This window comes from Notolabrus celidotus, chromosome 22 (assembly GCF_009762535.1).
Source record: "Notolabrus celidotus isolate fNotCel1 chromosome 22, fNotCel1.pri, whole genome shotgun sequence".
Taxonomy (NCBI): Eukaryota; Metazoa; Chordata; class Actinopteri; order Labriformes; family Labridae; genus Notolabrus; species Notolabrus celidotus.
In genome coordinates, this window is record NC_048293.1 from 9,506,564 (window position 1) to 9,521,394 (window position 14,831).

The 14,831-nt window shown below is 38.7% G+C and overlaps 1 protein-coding gene across 1 annotated transcript in view; it reads left to right on the plus strand.

Moving 5' to 3' along the window:
• The window catches only part of fancm (FA complementation group M), a 55,966-nt gene that overhangs the window by 22,239 nt on the left and 18,896 nt on the right, over window positions 1-14,831 (plus strand). The window contains 9 exon segments of the mRNA XM_034674488.1: window positions 7,185-7,316; window positions 8,697-8,829; window positions 9,066-9,158; window positions 9,302-9,406; window positions 9,836-10,014; window positions 11,486-11,692; window positions 11,804-12,044; window positions 12,162-12,310; window positions 12,574-12,738. Of these exon segments, the coding sequence (XP_034530379.1) occupies window positions 7,185-7,316; window positions 8,697-8,829; window positions 9,066-9,158; window positions 9,302-9,406; window positions 9,836-10,014; window positions 11,486-11,692; window positions 11,804-12,044; window positions 12,162-12,310; window positions 12,574-12,738 (1,404 nt within the window).

Sequence of the window (14,831 nt, forward strand, 5' to 3'; positions counted from 1 at the left end):
AACATTATATGTTTGGCCTTCTGCAGACCTGCTCTCTAATTATCTGCATCTGCACTGGCCATTGAAAGACTGATATTGCTCGCCCACTGTGTGACACCCTGTCTGTAACAGTGACACCTGGCTGCACATTAAAGTGTGATTTTTGCAGCCCATCCCTTTTAAAAAAATGTGAAATGCCTTGATAACAGACACCCAGTGATAGAGGGCAGCAGGGAGTGAGGCGAGGGTGTGTGTGTGTGTGTATCCCAGACTGTGGTGTTGCATCTATGCTCAAGTGTCTAAGTGACTGCCCAAATGTCCACAGTGGTTGTATCAGGAAAACACACACAGTAGCATCGTAATATCATTTGACACAAATACAGGAAGAGGGACAAAGATGCTTTAAAAAATGTTCTTCTTGCTTCCTTATTTTAAGGACTCTTTTGTTGTGGTCAATGTAAAAAAAACCCAAACCTTTTAAGTTAACAAACAGGCTTGCACTTGTGTTCTAGGGGACAGACTAAGCAGGATTTCCTCTGATCTGTGTCGCTGCAACAGCCAGCCACCATGTTGCACCCTTCAACACGCACGTAGAGAGGACATTATATAATCCTCTGTAGTGTGTGTGGGAGTCTCCATGTAAACACACACATGCAGTGATACACACACCCTGCAATACGCTACAGTGATCTAATGGCCCCCTGTCTGGCTGTGCACTTCAGCAGTTATCCCTCAACATCACATCATAGCACTGTTTGTGTTCAGTCTTAATTCTCTCTTTAACTCTCCTCACATTTGTACAGTAACTCTATTTATGATGGCTTTAAAATTCAATAAACTCCCTTGCAGTGGTTATAGAGTTTCATCTTTATCACAATTAACTATATTGGAATTTCCACACTACAATTAATCACAGCAAAGTATGTTTCCCTTCTGATACATGCCCCCGCTCTCATAACTATCATTGGAAAACAAGCTTCAGGATGCACACACACACACACACACACACACACACACACACACACACACACACACACACACACACACGATAGTGTCCTCCATTGTTGATATGCAGGAGTGAGGAGTTCAGCTAAGAGTATGTTCTGTTATTAATAGCTGCCTATAAACTGGCTTTTTCACTGTTTCCCCCTGACACACAGCTCCATGCCCCTCGACCAATCAGTTGTTGGCCCCTACTGAGCATGCTCAGTGGGGCTGCTGTCGTTGATGTTGTCATTTGGCACATGTCCTCTTCTCCCTCTCTTCTCCTCTCATCTCCTCCTCGTTTTAAAATCTGATTTTGGGCATAATCCATGTCTTATTTTGACTTTATTTTATTTCCATAATATTTTCAGAGACCCTTACAGTGACTTGACTTACTTCAGACCACAGTTTACTTTATCTGTATAGACTGAATATAAATGTCAGCGTATCATCATCATTTTGATTATCATAAATGACTATTTAAATTATTAAAGGAAAGCCTCTTTTAATAAATTTCATTTTCCCCTTGTAATAATAAGTAATTTGCTCCCTTTATTCTCTAATTGTGCAATACTACTGTAAGCTCTAAATAATTATAATAGCCTCCCTTACGTTTTAAAATGTTAAATGGTAAAATCCAAATTATAGATACTTTCCTTGGGAGAATATATTTATGTAACAATTTCTCACTTGCACTAACAGTAACTGCAACATATTTTGCTTGAACATAATTAAAAGAAGAATAAAATTTAGTCTCTTGTAAGTATTCAGCCAGTGATGGACAAGAGATATATTATGAATGATGGTCTGTCATGACTACACAAGATAACACATAAAGAAATGTAGATATAAAAAATGTTTCTGTGAGGAAAAGTATGTACTTGGACAAATCTCTCTCTCTTTTTTATCATCTCGATAGAAGAAAGTCTGAAGAACACTTATTTTGAAAGGGGCATTGCTTGAATCAGCCTAAATCAATTTAACTCTTATTAAAAATGTTTCCAACAAGTAACACTAATATCCAAACCTAAAAATTAAAGATATCACTTGAAATAGGCAGTTGAAATGTAAGCGGCAGCTCAGCTTGCAGCCCCTTTGGACCTGCTGTATCAGCATTAAGTATATATGAAACACTGACCTTCCCTATTTGTTTTAGTTCTGACTTTTTCTGCTGGAACCACACAGTTTCTTCTTCACTACTCTGAAACTTAATGGTGGCAGAAAATATAAAAAAAATGAAGCATGTTCCTCAGTATTGAATCCTCAGTTGTTTGCATGTGTGAAGGTATTAACCAATTATAAATAAGAATACTGGAAGCAGGCAAAAACAACACAAACAGTGAAACAGTTTTTCCCTTCTTTTATATCAATTTTTTTCTCTCCACTGAATCAATTCACTCCACATTCCAACCAGACAAAAACAGCAACCTCGCTAATCTGGTTCAGTGTAATCTCATAATCTGGTCCTGACCACTGTGTACACATTCCCTTTTTGAGCTCCACCTTTCAATTAGCCAGAGAGAGAGCGGGAGAGAGATTTTGTCTTGTAACCAGCTGGTTGTCCCTTGTCTCAGCGCTGTCTGCTTCTCTTTGTCACGCACAGCCCCACAGACTTGCATGTAGGGTTTAGTGAAGGCTTAATAGACCACTCCATGACACCAATAGGCTCCATTTTCTCTCTTGATGGATCACCAAAAAAAAAAAACCCTGAGTAGTGTTTTTGAATCACTATCTTCCAGATTTCAATTCCGCATACTTTTTAAGAGTAAAAGGGCATTAATGCATGATGTGCTTAAAGGTACAGTGTGTAGAAATCTGAGTATATAGCAATAACGAACAGTCAGATTCCAGATTGAAATGCTCCCCTGCTCACTCCTGCCAGTGAAATGATGGTGGCCTTCAAGGACAAAAAGCACCTGTGGTGCATGATAATTATGATCCTCTATTTGTCAAGTTTTTACCATTAAAAATGTCTTTCAGTACAAATTATTTTGCACACTTCTTCATCTTCCAACCGGTGAATTTCATGTGGCTACTTACTTTATACAAAAACACGCATGTTACCAGTTTGTCCGTTCTGGGCAATGTAGAACCATGGTGATGCAAGATGGCGGCCTCCGTGGAGGGGGACCCACTCTTATGTAAATAAAAAAAGGCTCATTCTGAGTTCAATAACACAAAATCTTTTTTTATAATCAGGTTATTATACACTCATTTAAACTAGGGATGGGAATTGATTTTCAAATGCTCGAATAGTCCCTCACTTCTAAAAAATTGAAGAGTTAATGTGAATATCTCATCTTGAAAGTACTATTTTCCTCGTTTTCACAGATGCCTGGTTGTAATACGGTATTCCGGCCAGACGGTGGCTATAGAGTGTCTTAAAGCTGTTTGCTAACCCCTAAAAGAAGAAGAAGAATGCTCACCGCTTTAAATAGGGAAAGAAGTCGAAAAAAATTGCTTGAAATACATATGAAGTGGTGTGAGATTCAGCAATGGAGAACTCTGCAGAGACAGAGCATGGCTGTAAAATGCAAACATACACGCCACGCTGCTGCGTCACAGAAAAAACAGCATGAAGGTCGAGACAGACGCTGCTGGATTACGTCAGTGATTATCGAACAGTGTTTTGGCTTGAAACGCCCATCCCTAATTTAAACACACTTTCTAATATTATTTCCCCCATCTACCAAGTCTGTTCTGCTAAATGCTGCTAAATTTCACACACTGTACGTTTTAAAGAAGCAGTTAACTTGTGATTGTCAAGTCACAATCATGGCAGCCTCAGTCATGACCCCTCTTCTCAAACTAGGGCAACCATGGCTCCTGCAAAAAGAAGCCAAATACAGGCAGTCAAAATGCTAAACTGAACTAGCACAAACCAATGTGTAACTACATGGCTGCTACATCTAGTTCTTTAACAGTCTTGACCCTTTCAAAATAAAACTGGTGTAGATTATGGATGAAAGCATTCTTGTTAATGTGTGCAGTTGGTATGCCAACATGTTAGCTTGAAATATATCATGTTTTTGAATTAGGTTAAATTAAGTTTGTGGTGCTGGATGGAAAGCTGTGGAGTCATTCTGTGCAAACTAGAAATGTCTGCATTAAATTGCATCAACACCTCAAGGCTGCTGTTAGATTTTTTTTCTCACCCACCCTTCTCCATCTTTCAAGAAGTTTTTTTTTTTTGCAGTAGTAAGAACTGCCACAAAAGCTTCACAGACCGCATGTTTTTTTGATGGTTGAATATCTTAAGACATGCCTTTTTGGACATTTTCTAGACCAAATGATTGTTAAAAAGAATCAAAGTACAGCTGAGGCATCCCTCAGTTCACTTCAGTGTAAACCTTTTACTGGAATTGTTAGGTCATAGTTTGTGTTTCAGCTACACGTAATATCTGGACCTCTCTGCTCATGAGTAGCATATGTCACTGATGGCTGATGATAGGGCTGAAGTAGGCCCTTAGCTGTGTCACCTTTGGCTTCATTTAACTCTAGTTTCTCTCCATTTTCTGATCCTCTTATGTCACTTTCAGAAATTTCTGGTTCATCTGCTCCATCTTTATCAGCAGTGCAATGTTAAAGCCACAACCTTCCTCCCATCTGCAGTCCATCAATTCTATGACTGTTACATGCAGGATTTATTCATGTTGTAAAAAGTACCACCATAAAAGAGATGTAGAACACATATAGGTTGTATAAAAACACGCTTAACATGTGAGCTTTCACCTACTCACTGAAAGTATTACTTTTTATGTAGGTACTTTAATATTAATACTCACCATCATACTGAACACTTGATCTTCAATCAATCAATCTTTATTTATATAGCGCCAAAACATGCGGTATCACAAGACGCTTTTACAAACATAGCAGGTCTAGACCATACTCTATGTTTAATTATTAACATAGACCCAACACAAAGACAGGATAAGATCCAGTCCCCTCTTATTGACAGGACTTATCTCATCCTAATCCACCATGAGCATTACACCCCGCTGTATTTAGCTAGTAACAGCAGCAAGGAGAAACTTCCTTTTAACAGGCAGACACCTTGAGCAGAACCAGACTCATGTTAGACAGCCATCTGCTTTGACCGAGTTGGGGTTGGAAAGATGGATAGAGGAGAATAAGAAAGAGACATAGTGATGATCTTCCGATATCCATTTGCAGATATCTGAAGATATCAGGCTTTTCTCAACCTTACATGGCTGTTCCTACTAATGAAGTCCAGAAGAAGCCAACTGAATAGCACAAAGAACATTTCCTGAATACATAAAACTATTCTCATTTTTTTGTTCAAAGAAGTAACAGGTGGATTGATTACAGTTATTAATGTAAGAAAACAAAAAAAAAAGATAAAAAAAAAACATCTTTTCTGTCCAGTATTCTAACAAACAACTTGCAGTTCCTTTTGAAGAGTTATCAAACTTACTTGTATCCTATTTAAATAAAATCAGATAAAAAATAAATATCTGTAATTATGAAAATATATTTTTTCTGTTTACCACGGTTATGAAACTTTTTTTTATCAGGCCCGTTAGATAAGATAAGATAAGATAAGATAAGATAAGATAAGATATTACTTTATTGATCCCCCGGGGGGGAAATTCAGTTGTTACAGCAACCCAGACACCCAGTACAATCAAGAAGAAGTTTCAATAAGTAAAAATGAAAATAAAATAAAATAAAATAAAATAAAAATAAAATTAGAATAGAAGAAAATAAAGGAGGGGGGGTGTTGTTAGTGGTCAGCGTGGTGCAGTCTGTGGCCTCCGTGGAATGATGTGCTGACTGAACGAGCTCCCCATCAGCCACAGCTCATCATGGAGAGGGTGAGAGGGGTTGTCCAGGATGGCTCGCAGTTTGTCCATCAACCTCCTCTCAGCCACTGACTCCAGACTGTCCAGTTCTAGACCAACTACAGAGCGGGCCTTCTTTACCAGCTTGATTAGCTTGCTGGCCTCACCCGTCTTGATACCTCCACCCCAGCACGCCACAGCAAAGAACAAAGCACTGGCCACTCACTAAATCTTCATTATCAATCACTTGTTAAATCTGTTCTCCAGTCAAAAACATATCATATGCTATGAAGCACAATCCAGTCCAGATGGTCCGTCCATCTTATACCCCTCCACAGAATGATCAGTGTTAGGCGATACGGCTGTTGATGTTGTCTGAAAGGTCAGGGGAATTAAGGGTTATGATTTAACCCTTTGCTTTTGTCATTGTAAGCTGTGTTAAGCACACTTGTGCTTCACCACAGGTAGAGCAGACGGAGGTCTGGCAGAAATGGGGTTGGTCAGATTGATTTACAATCAAGACGAAAGCTTGGTTCAGTTATTATTTTCATCAAGCAGCGAAAGAAGGTAATCTCTTCTTTAATATTCAGACATGATTGGGAAATTATCCTGTTGTTTCTTTAGGACTTTAAGTGTATTTTTAAAACATACAATTTGATTTGGTGTATGACTACAAAATAAGCCAAAATTTAGAAAATATAAAATTTTAATTATTCATAAATGTTAAATTAAAGTCTTTGTTTTTTTTTTTACATTTGTAATATAAAAGTGTTACAGTGTAAATATGACATATGTTAAAATGCAGGCTGGTAACCAAGCCCTGTTTCCGCTTCACAAAACAAGCACTATTCACAGATTTAAACTACTAAATTGCTTGTAATCTGTTACGAAATCATTTTTTCTGACCAATTGATTGTGAAAGCCAGCCCACTTCTTTTAGTGAAGCCTTTTTTTTTTCTGTTCATGTTTTTAGAGCAGCACTTCAACACGGCTGAAATTGAAGTCATAATGACTCAGCCAGCCATTATCCGCGGTCGTGAGGATGAATAGATATTGTTAAAACTGTCTGTTTGAAAAACTGTTTCCATCTCTTCTCCCATTATAAGGAAATTAGGACAGGAGAAAGAAAGCACCCAGAATCCAAACAGATTTTGTTGTTATTATGGGTCTCTTGTTGAAGTTTGTCTTCTATTCAGTATGTGAAAGACGTTTACCTAGAGAGGGTACATCAAGGTATCACAAAGTGTTCACAGCAGGCATGTATGTGCCTCTGTGTGTGTAAGTGTGTGTGTGTGTGTGTGTGTGCACTACCTAGTGTTATGTGAGCAGGCTAGCGAGTCTGATGCACTGCTCCATAACACAGGAAATGAACTATTATCAATGACCTGTATGTCTATCTGTTACGTTTTCTGTCAGGTTCTGGAGAAGTTCATGTCTCGTCTGGTCCAGAACCGGGTGATGGCACAGAAAGACCTGCGGACTCTCAGCAAATACCAGCTCATCCTCGCCAGGGATCAGTTCCGCAAGAACCCACCACAAAACATCAAGGCACCGACCCTTCTTTTAGATCCACAATTGTGCTTAATTGAGATATTATTTATGCTACACCTTAAAATTAGAATGATGCGCAGACTTTCAGATTATTGGTGCGTCTTCTGCAGATCTCCAAAGCCCTGGATGGCACAAAATGTTGTAAAGATAATCAGAGTAGTCAAAAACATAATTTACATGAAAAACACATTTCGTTTGTTGGTACATATTTTTTTTATTTAGGAAATATTAACATTTCATCCTAACCTCCACTTTGTTAGTAAAAAAGTTCTTGATGAATACCAGAAATTTTTTTGTTTGAGGATAAAAGCACTGGATAGGCCAAATTCAAGTTGTGTTTGCTAGTTAATTTTGTTAGTGTTAGCTTGTTGGCTAATGCTCTTTAGCAACTGTTACAAAGCTTAAAGTAAAAATGTGTGAAGCTTATCTAAAATGTATTTGACATTATGTGCTTAGGTTTTTGAGTTGTAAAGATAATCAGAGTAGTCAAAAATATAATTTATATGAAAAACACATTTTGTTTTTTAGTTAATATTTTTTTGTTTATAAAATATTAACACTCCATCTTAACATCCACTTTGTTGGTAAAAAGTTCTTGAGTAATACCAGAAAATTTGTGAAGATAAAAGTACTGAGCAGACCAAATTCAAGTTGTGCTTGCTAGCTAATTTTGTTAGCATTAGCTCATTGGCTAATGCGCTTTAGCAACTGTTACTAATTTTTGAAAAGTAAAGTAATAATGTATGAAGCATAGCTAAAATGTATTTTATATTATGTGCTTCATAGTGTTGTTTTTTTTATTAAGATAATTTGCACTAGGAAGCTAGCTTACAAGGCTAGAGTTACAATTTCTTTAGCAGCAAGAGTTCACAACTACCGGGGAGCAGCACGTTTAATTTATTGCCTCCAGAAGTGTCAATTAAGTCAGTTTTGAGACTTGTTGAGGTCTACGGAGGAGGAGTGCTGATGAGTGTTAATAGTCTCTGCAGTCTGCTCTCTATCTTCTCAGGAAGCTAGCACCTTGTGGGGACAGTATTAGCTACAACTAGCATAAATCACCTATATCTCTCAAATTGCTGTGAGGATCTTGTTGAGTTATGGGTAATCGGGTGAATCATCATCACATTATATAGGGGCGTTACATTGCATGCCACTTTGATTTTAATACTATTTTGTGTTAGCTAAACATTCTTCATTAACAGGATGAAACCAAAAAAACACTTGGAACACAGTAAAAGAAGCCTTAAATATGCTTCCAGACCAATGATATAAATAAAGCTGATAGCTGAGATATTTTATTTATTTAAAAGTCTTCTTTTCATATCAAATTCTAACTAATGTCTCACACAGACTCCCTATCCCCTCTGCTCTGTTCAGGGTCCACAGCAGGGAATGCTGGAGGGCGACTTTGCCCTTTGCATCAGTCTGTACCACGGCTACGAGCTTCTGATGCAGATGGGGCTCCGATCACTCTTTTTTTACATCCAGGGAATCATGGACGGGTCCAGAGGTCAGTCGTTCTACCTCCAGGCTTTCACTCTATTTAGCTGCATTTGTCCACAGAGGGAGGCTTTGCTGAATGAGAGAAAAGTCCCACCTCCCATCTGCATGTTTATATGTTACCCTTTCAAATCCCACTTCACATTAGTGCCGTTTGGTATTTTTAACCCAGCTTTGTGTTATGTGTGTTTATGCTTTGTGAAATATGCATTTAATATTAGCACTGTCCTTTTTTTGTTGGTTCAGAGATGTCCAGGGCCAGAAATGAGCTGCAGAGGACTCCCACCTTTATGGACCTTTATCAAGAGATGGAGGCAATGTTTCTGAAGCCACCTGCCGGTACCTGAGTGCTAATATTAACCATAACTATCACATTTCTGGACCTTTGTTATGTATATGGAGAGTTGTTGAGATTGGAGGTTTATTTACAAGTACGTAAAATGTATTAAAAACTACTAAAATTCTCTGATGTATGACTTCAGGTCCAGATGAGCCTTTTCTACACAGTCACCCCAAACTGGAGAAACTGGAGGGGGTGGTATTGCAGCACTTTAATCTGTGGGCTGAGCGTTCGGCTGACAATAATGGTGATTTACTTGTAATAGCAGAGCTAAGCTATGACTCATACATGCAATGTTTATCCTGGTTTAAAGCTAAAATCTATATTTCTCTTCATGTTCATATTACAGCAAAGATAAGTCATGTTAGCATTGTGTTAAAGCAGCGATACCTACTTTATTGCACATGGGGTTTAATTTTGTGATGTTGGCTTCCTTATATTCATGAGTACAAAACAAAAAAGCAAGTCTATGGGATTGTTTCAAAGACTTTGGAGCAAATTCCAAAATATTTTTCTTCCTGAGGCTATATTTACTCTTCACATACTAAATTTGGAGAGGATTACAGAACAAAGCATTCCAGTTTCGGAGTCAAACAGTCATGCTGTCTGTTCAAGTCCCATAAGAAATTGGAATTCATGGTTATTTAAGGACTCCTCTTGTCTCATTTACGTCCAGGTTCATCTCCTCAGGAAGTAAGCACACGTGTTATGATCTTTTCATCGTTCCGTGAAAGCGTACAGGAGATAGCCGCCATGTTGAACCGTCACGCTCCGCTGATACGGGTCATGACCTTTATGGGCCAAGCTTCATCGGGGAAGGGAGTCAAAGGCTTCACCCAGAAGGAACAACTGGAGGTACAGACGAAGGGCGATATGCCTTTTATTTGACTGTTTATCAAGTGCAGAACCAAAGAACAGAGTGGGTCATATTATAAATGTATCTTTAGGAGACACATTTTTAAACGACTTAGCAAAAATCTGCAAACATTTGTGTGTATGTATCCTGATGTATTTTTGAACTTCCAGAAAAGAGGTGTGAAATATTTTTTCTTTGTAAATCCCACCTAAAAATAATTGAACTCACAAAAGTTGAATTAAACCCAAGCGGCAACCTCCAGTCTTCAAAAATGAAGCCCATGCATAAGTGCTAAAAACTGCAGTTCATCAAGCGTCCACTTGAGGCTGGCTGCAGAAACATCGGAAACCACATACACACCCATTAAAAAAAGATGATATTTGTAGCATAATAAACATAAACAATAAACATGTTTACAGCCTGGTTCAAAAAACTGTTTAGGTCTGAGTAGCTAATTCTCTATCTGCACACACTGTACGGGGTTTGAATTTTTCTTATAACTCTGTATTTTCGAAGATATTAAACTTACGAGTTTTGCCCAAGCAAGGACATGGCCGACTTGATTGACAGGCAGGCACCCTGTAGTTATTGGCGAAAGGCTAAAGGCCCGCCTCTTTACCTCACACTAGCTCAGATTAAGTTAGGCTGTGTTCAGCATTTCCAATATGGCTCCTGCTGACGATTGGCTTCAAAACAGCTCTTCAGGAACAGATGGGTGACGTCATGGATACTGCGTCCACATTTTATAAAGTCTGTGGTTAAATCCCAGAAAAAAAATATTTTATTATTTCCATTTCAATATTATGACTTAGCATTGGTGGGCTAACAGAAGCTTGCACCAATTGGAAGGATGACATTTTATCTCTCCTTTTATCAAGAAAAACGGCCTGCAGGGTCCCCATTGGCCTAGCGGTCTAAGCACACACCCCATATACAGAGGCTATAGCCCTCGTCCCTGAGGTTGCAGGTTTGATTCCAGCCTTGACCATTTACTGCATGTCCTCCCCCACTCTCTACTCCCCACATTTCTTGTCTCTCTTCAGCTGCCTTGTCCATTAAAGGCAAAAATGCCCCAAAAATATAACTGAAAAAAAGAAAAACGGCTTGCTGTATTGTATGTAATTGTTCTTAAGAAAAAAGAAACGTTTTTTTCAGTTTTATGGCTTGTTTCTCAACATTGATATGACTACTCAGACATATTGAGCCATAACTTCTAAGTAAAAAATGCAGGACCGCCCCTGGATGTGAGGTGCATCATGTCTTGTACATACATCAACTACTAAAAATAGACCAGAAGACAAGTAAGTTATATAATGGGTTTTTCAGTTTGAACACGTACACAGTGGCCTAGATTTATGAGATGTGTGTGTTTACAATGCACACTACATCCACTGTGTGGACACATGAAGTTTGTAAAACAAACATCACATTTTTTCTTCTATAAATAGTTTTGTCTCTGCTGTGTTATAGGTGGTGAGCAGGTTTCGTACAGGAGGCTTCAACACACTGGTGTCGACCTGTGTGGGGGAGGAGGGATTGGATATCGGAGAGGTAGACCTTATTGTTTGCTTTGATGCACAGAAAAACCCTATCCGCCTGGTGCAGCGGATGGGACGAACAGGGCGTAAGCGTAAGGGTCGGATTGTTGTCATCTTAGCCGAGGGACGTGAAGAGAGGGTGAGTATGAGTTGCTCTGGGACAAACTGAAAGAAAACCTTGAAAACAAAACAAAACATTTCTCTAATGACTTTCCATGACTTTCTAAACATCACACTTTGATGCCCTCAGATATACAACCAGAGCCAGAGCAGCAAGCGCAGTGTGTACAAGTCCATTATTGGTAACACAAACAGCTTCCACATGTACCTGCACAGTCCCCGCATGCTACCTGATGGAGTGAACCCCTTCTTGCATAAGATGCACATCACCTGCGGACAGTTTGACCATCAGGAGAGCAGCAGGCGCTCTGTTGTGGGGCGACGGTCCCACTCTGAGGGACGGGCCTCGCTCATACACCCTCAAAACCTGAGTGAGTGATGAAGCAGGAGATGATTTAAAGTTATTCAGAATGAAAACAGAGAAAAATGCAGAAAATACATCCATACAGTAGGAGTGATTCTTTCTTTGTGTGTCTTTTATGTGGTAGTTCATCAAGGCAATGTGACATCAGACGGGTTTCTCAGCAGTAGTGAATTCTCCCTCTGGGCGTCTACCATGAAGCTACAGGAAGATGAAACTCATCCAACCTTGAAGCAGTCACACTTCATGTCTCTACCCAGTGATCCTCCACCTCAGGTTTCTCTCTGTGCTTTTCAAAAAAATCTCAGTAACTCTCACTCTCCTCTTGTTCAGTTCTGAGACGTTCCTTACAATGAAGACAATATCAGTGAATCTATTTGAAGACTAGAATACATACACCTACTATGAAATCTTGGCAGGACTATTACAGGAATTTTAAAATATAACATGCTTGGAGCTGTTTTTAATTTATGACTGTTTTCCTTTTCTTACTTGCTTAGATATATCTTCACTAACACCACACATTCAATGTCCTACAGGAGGATTCTTCAAAAAGTAGCCCACCATCCAGAGAGCTATCTTTGTGGGAATGGAGACACTGGCAGCACAAAGTTCTTCCCACCCATGTCGTTGATCATTCTCTCCGCTGCCACCACTTCATTAAAGTAATGGAGCTCATAGACGGCATGAGAGAGGAAAATGAGGTGAGCACAGAGGCAAAGACGGGTGATACTATGATGAAAAACAGTCAAGACGGGGGCTAGTTCTGCCCTACTCTTTGGCATAACACTGTATTACTAAACTTAAGGCTAAACTACGTCAACAGCTCATTCAGTTAATCAGATGACGATGTGACCACTTGTTCAAAGTAAGCACCAATCCATGTATTTTATGCAGAAAGCCAAGAGTCTTACAAAATGGCCTCAGGCATCTTGTATAATTTTCGCTCAGTTTCATAAAGAAAGAAAGCAGTGTCTTTTTGCAAGGGAAGAGCAAACTTTGTAAACTCACCAGTCTGAAAGGAGTCAGCTGAGATGCTTGTGAGCATATGACTGTGATTTGTGTTGAATTACAAAATTCATCGCTACAGCCTGGAGGGCAAATAAGCAGGTATTGTAAACAGGCTGCGTAGTGTAATGTAGTTTTATATTTTTATAGACACCCAGGATCTATCTGAAGTTTCTGGGTCACGTCTTAATGTGTCTTCTTTCTCCCAAGTTAAATGTAACAACTAAGAACGAATGTGATGTTTGTGCCAAGATGATGTATAGACAGGTGATGGTAGTTTTGCCTTGAATGTTGTTACCTAACATCAGCTTGGTTTGTGGTCTCAGCTGCTAGTTGACCACTGTCTTGCTTTTTCTTCATGTTTGTAGAGAACAGTTACATCAGCAAAGGTCATCAGATCATCTAACAGTAGCCACACAGCATGGCAACACACAGTGGTTGTCATGCTGCTGGAAAATCTGTTTCACAAACCGTATTGCATCGTTAACTCTGATTCAGTAAGCTACATCACACACTTGATTTAGCCACAACACTCTTGACCTTGATTATATGCACCACTTCCTCCCTTCACACATCTTATCACCTCCAAATATCCCTCATAGGAACGTTCCAGGCCTTCTTGTCTCACCATCTGCTTTGTCACAAGATTGAGCCATCGATAAGAACCCTGAATTCATTCAAATCCTTGAAACTGGGTCAGAGATTATGGCAAACTGACTATTGGCTGAATCAACAATTTGGCTCTTATTACTTTTGTTTTTTTCTTCAGCTTGAGTCTTGACCATATTTGGAAAGGAGAGAGTAAGCCCACCTGTAAAAACAAAAATGGATTACTTTCCGAGATGGCAGCTAACTAAAGTCTCCTCGAATGAATTCGGGTCATGAAATATCCTGAGAACAAAAGAGGATTTCATTTAATCATGCAGAAATGTGAAGAAAACAAGAAGTAAACAACAGTCCACAGTAAAAAACAAAACAACACAACCCTGAACCCTGAACAATGTAGTGGCACCACCCATGAAATTGCAGAATCATAATGTGCTTGTTATTGTCTCTCTGGCAAGGTGTGCTCTCTCATAAATCAGTAACCTTTCTTTGTAGTCTCTTTTCAGGCCATTCAGCATGCACAGTTGCATGCGAGTCTTATCTGATTTACAGTAAAATATCACATTGACTAAAATAAAATTACTCAAATTGGTCATACAAAAACTTTGTTACAAATTAGTCTAACATTGATAATATTTGTGGAGTACAACAATCTTTCTAAATGTAGTAGTATCAAAACATAAACATAATTAGCTAGCATCATGGCAGTATTTAACTTCCTACTGTTTAACCATTATTAGGGTTGCTGCTGATATAGTTATCTCCATTTCTACAGAACTTTTTGCTTTTTGCTTTAATTATTTTTATTTATTGATACTTGTATGGGGTCAGCTAAATGTGTGCAGCACTGTGGTCCAAGACCGATTTCCCTGCTGGAACAACCGAGTGTATAGTATCGTACAGTATAATATTGTATCACAACATGTCGTAGTGTGTCATAGTATGTCATATTGTGTAGTATTGTAATGTGTCGTATTGTATCTGTTACATCATATGGTATAGTACAGTATAATATTGTATCATAATATGTCTTGTGTCGTATCGTGTCGCATCGTATCTTTTTTTTTTGTGATCAATTCTTTATTATAATTTTTTATATATTAAAAAAGAGAAATCCGAAAAAACAAAGTTTACACAAACAACAAAAAGAAAAGCACAGGAGAGAGGGATCATGTCCCATTGC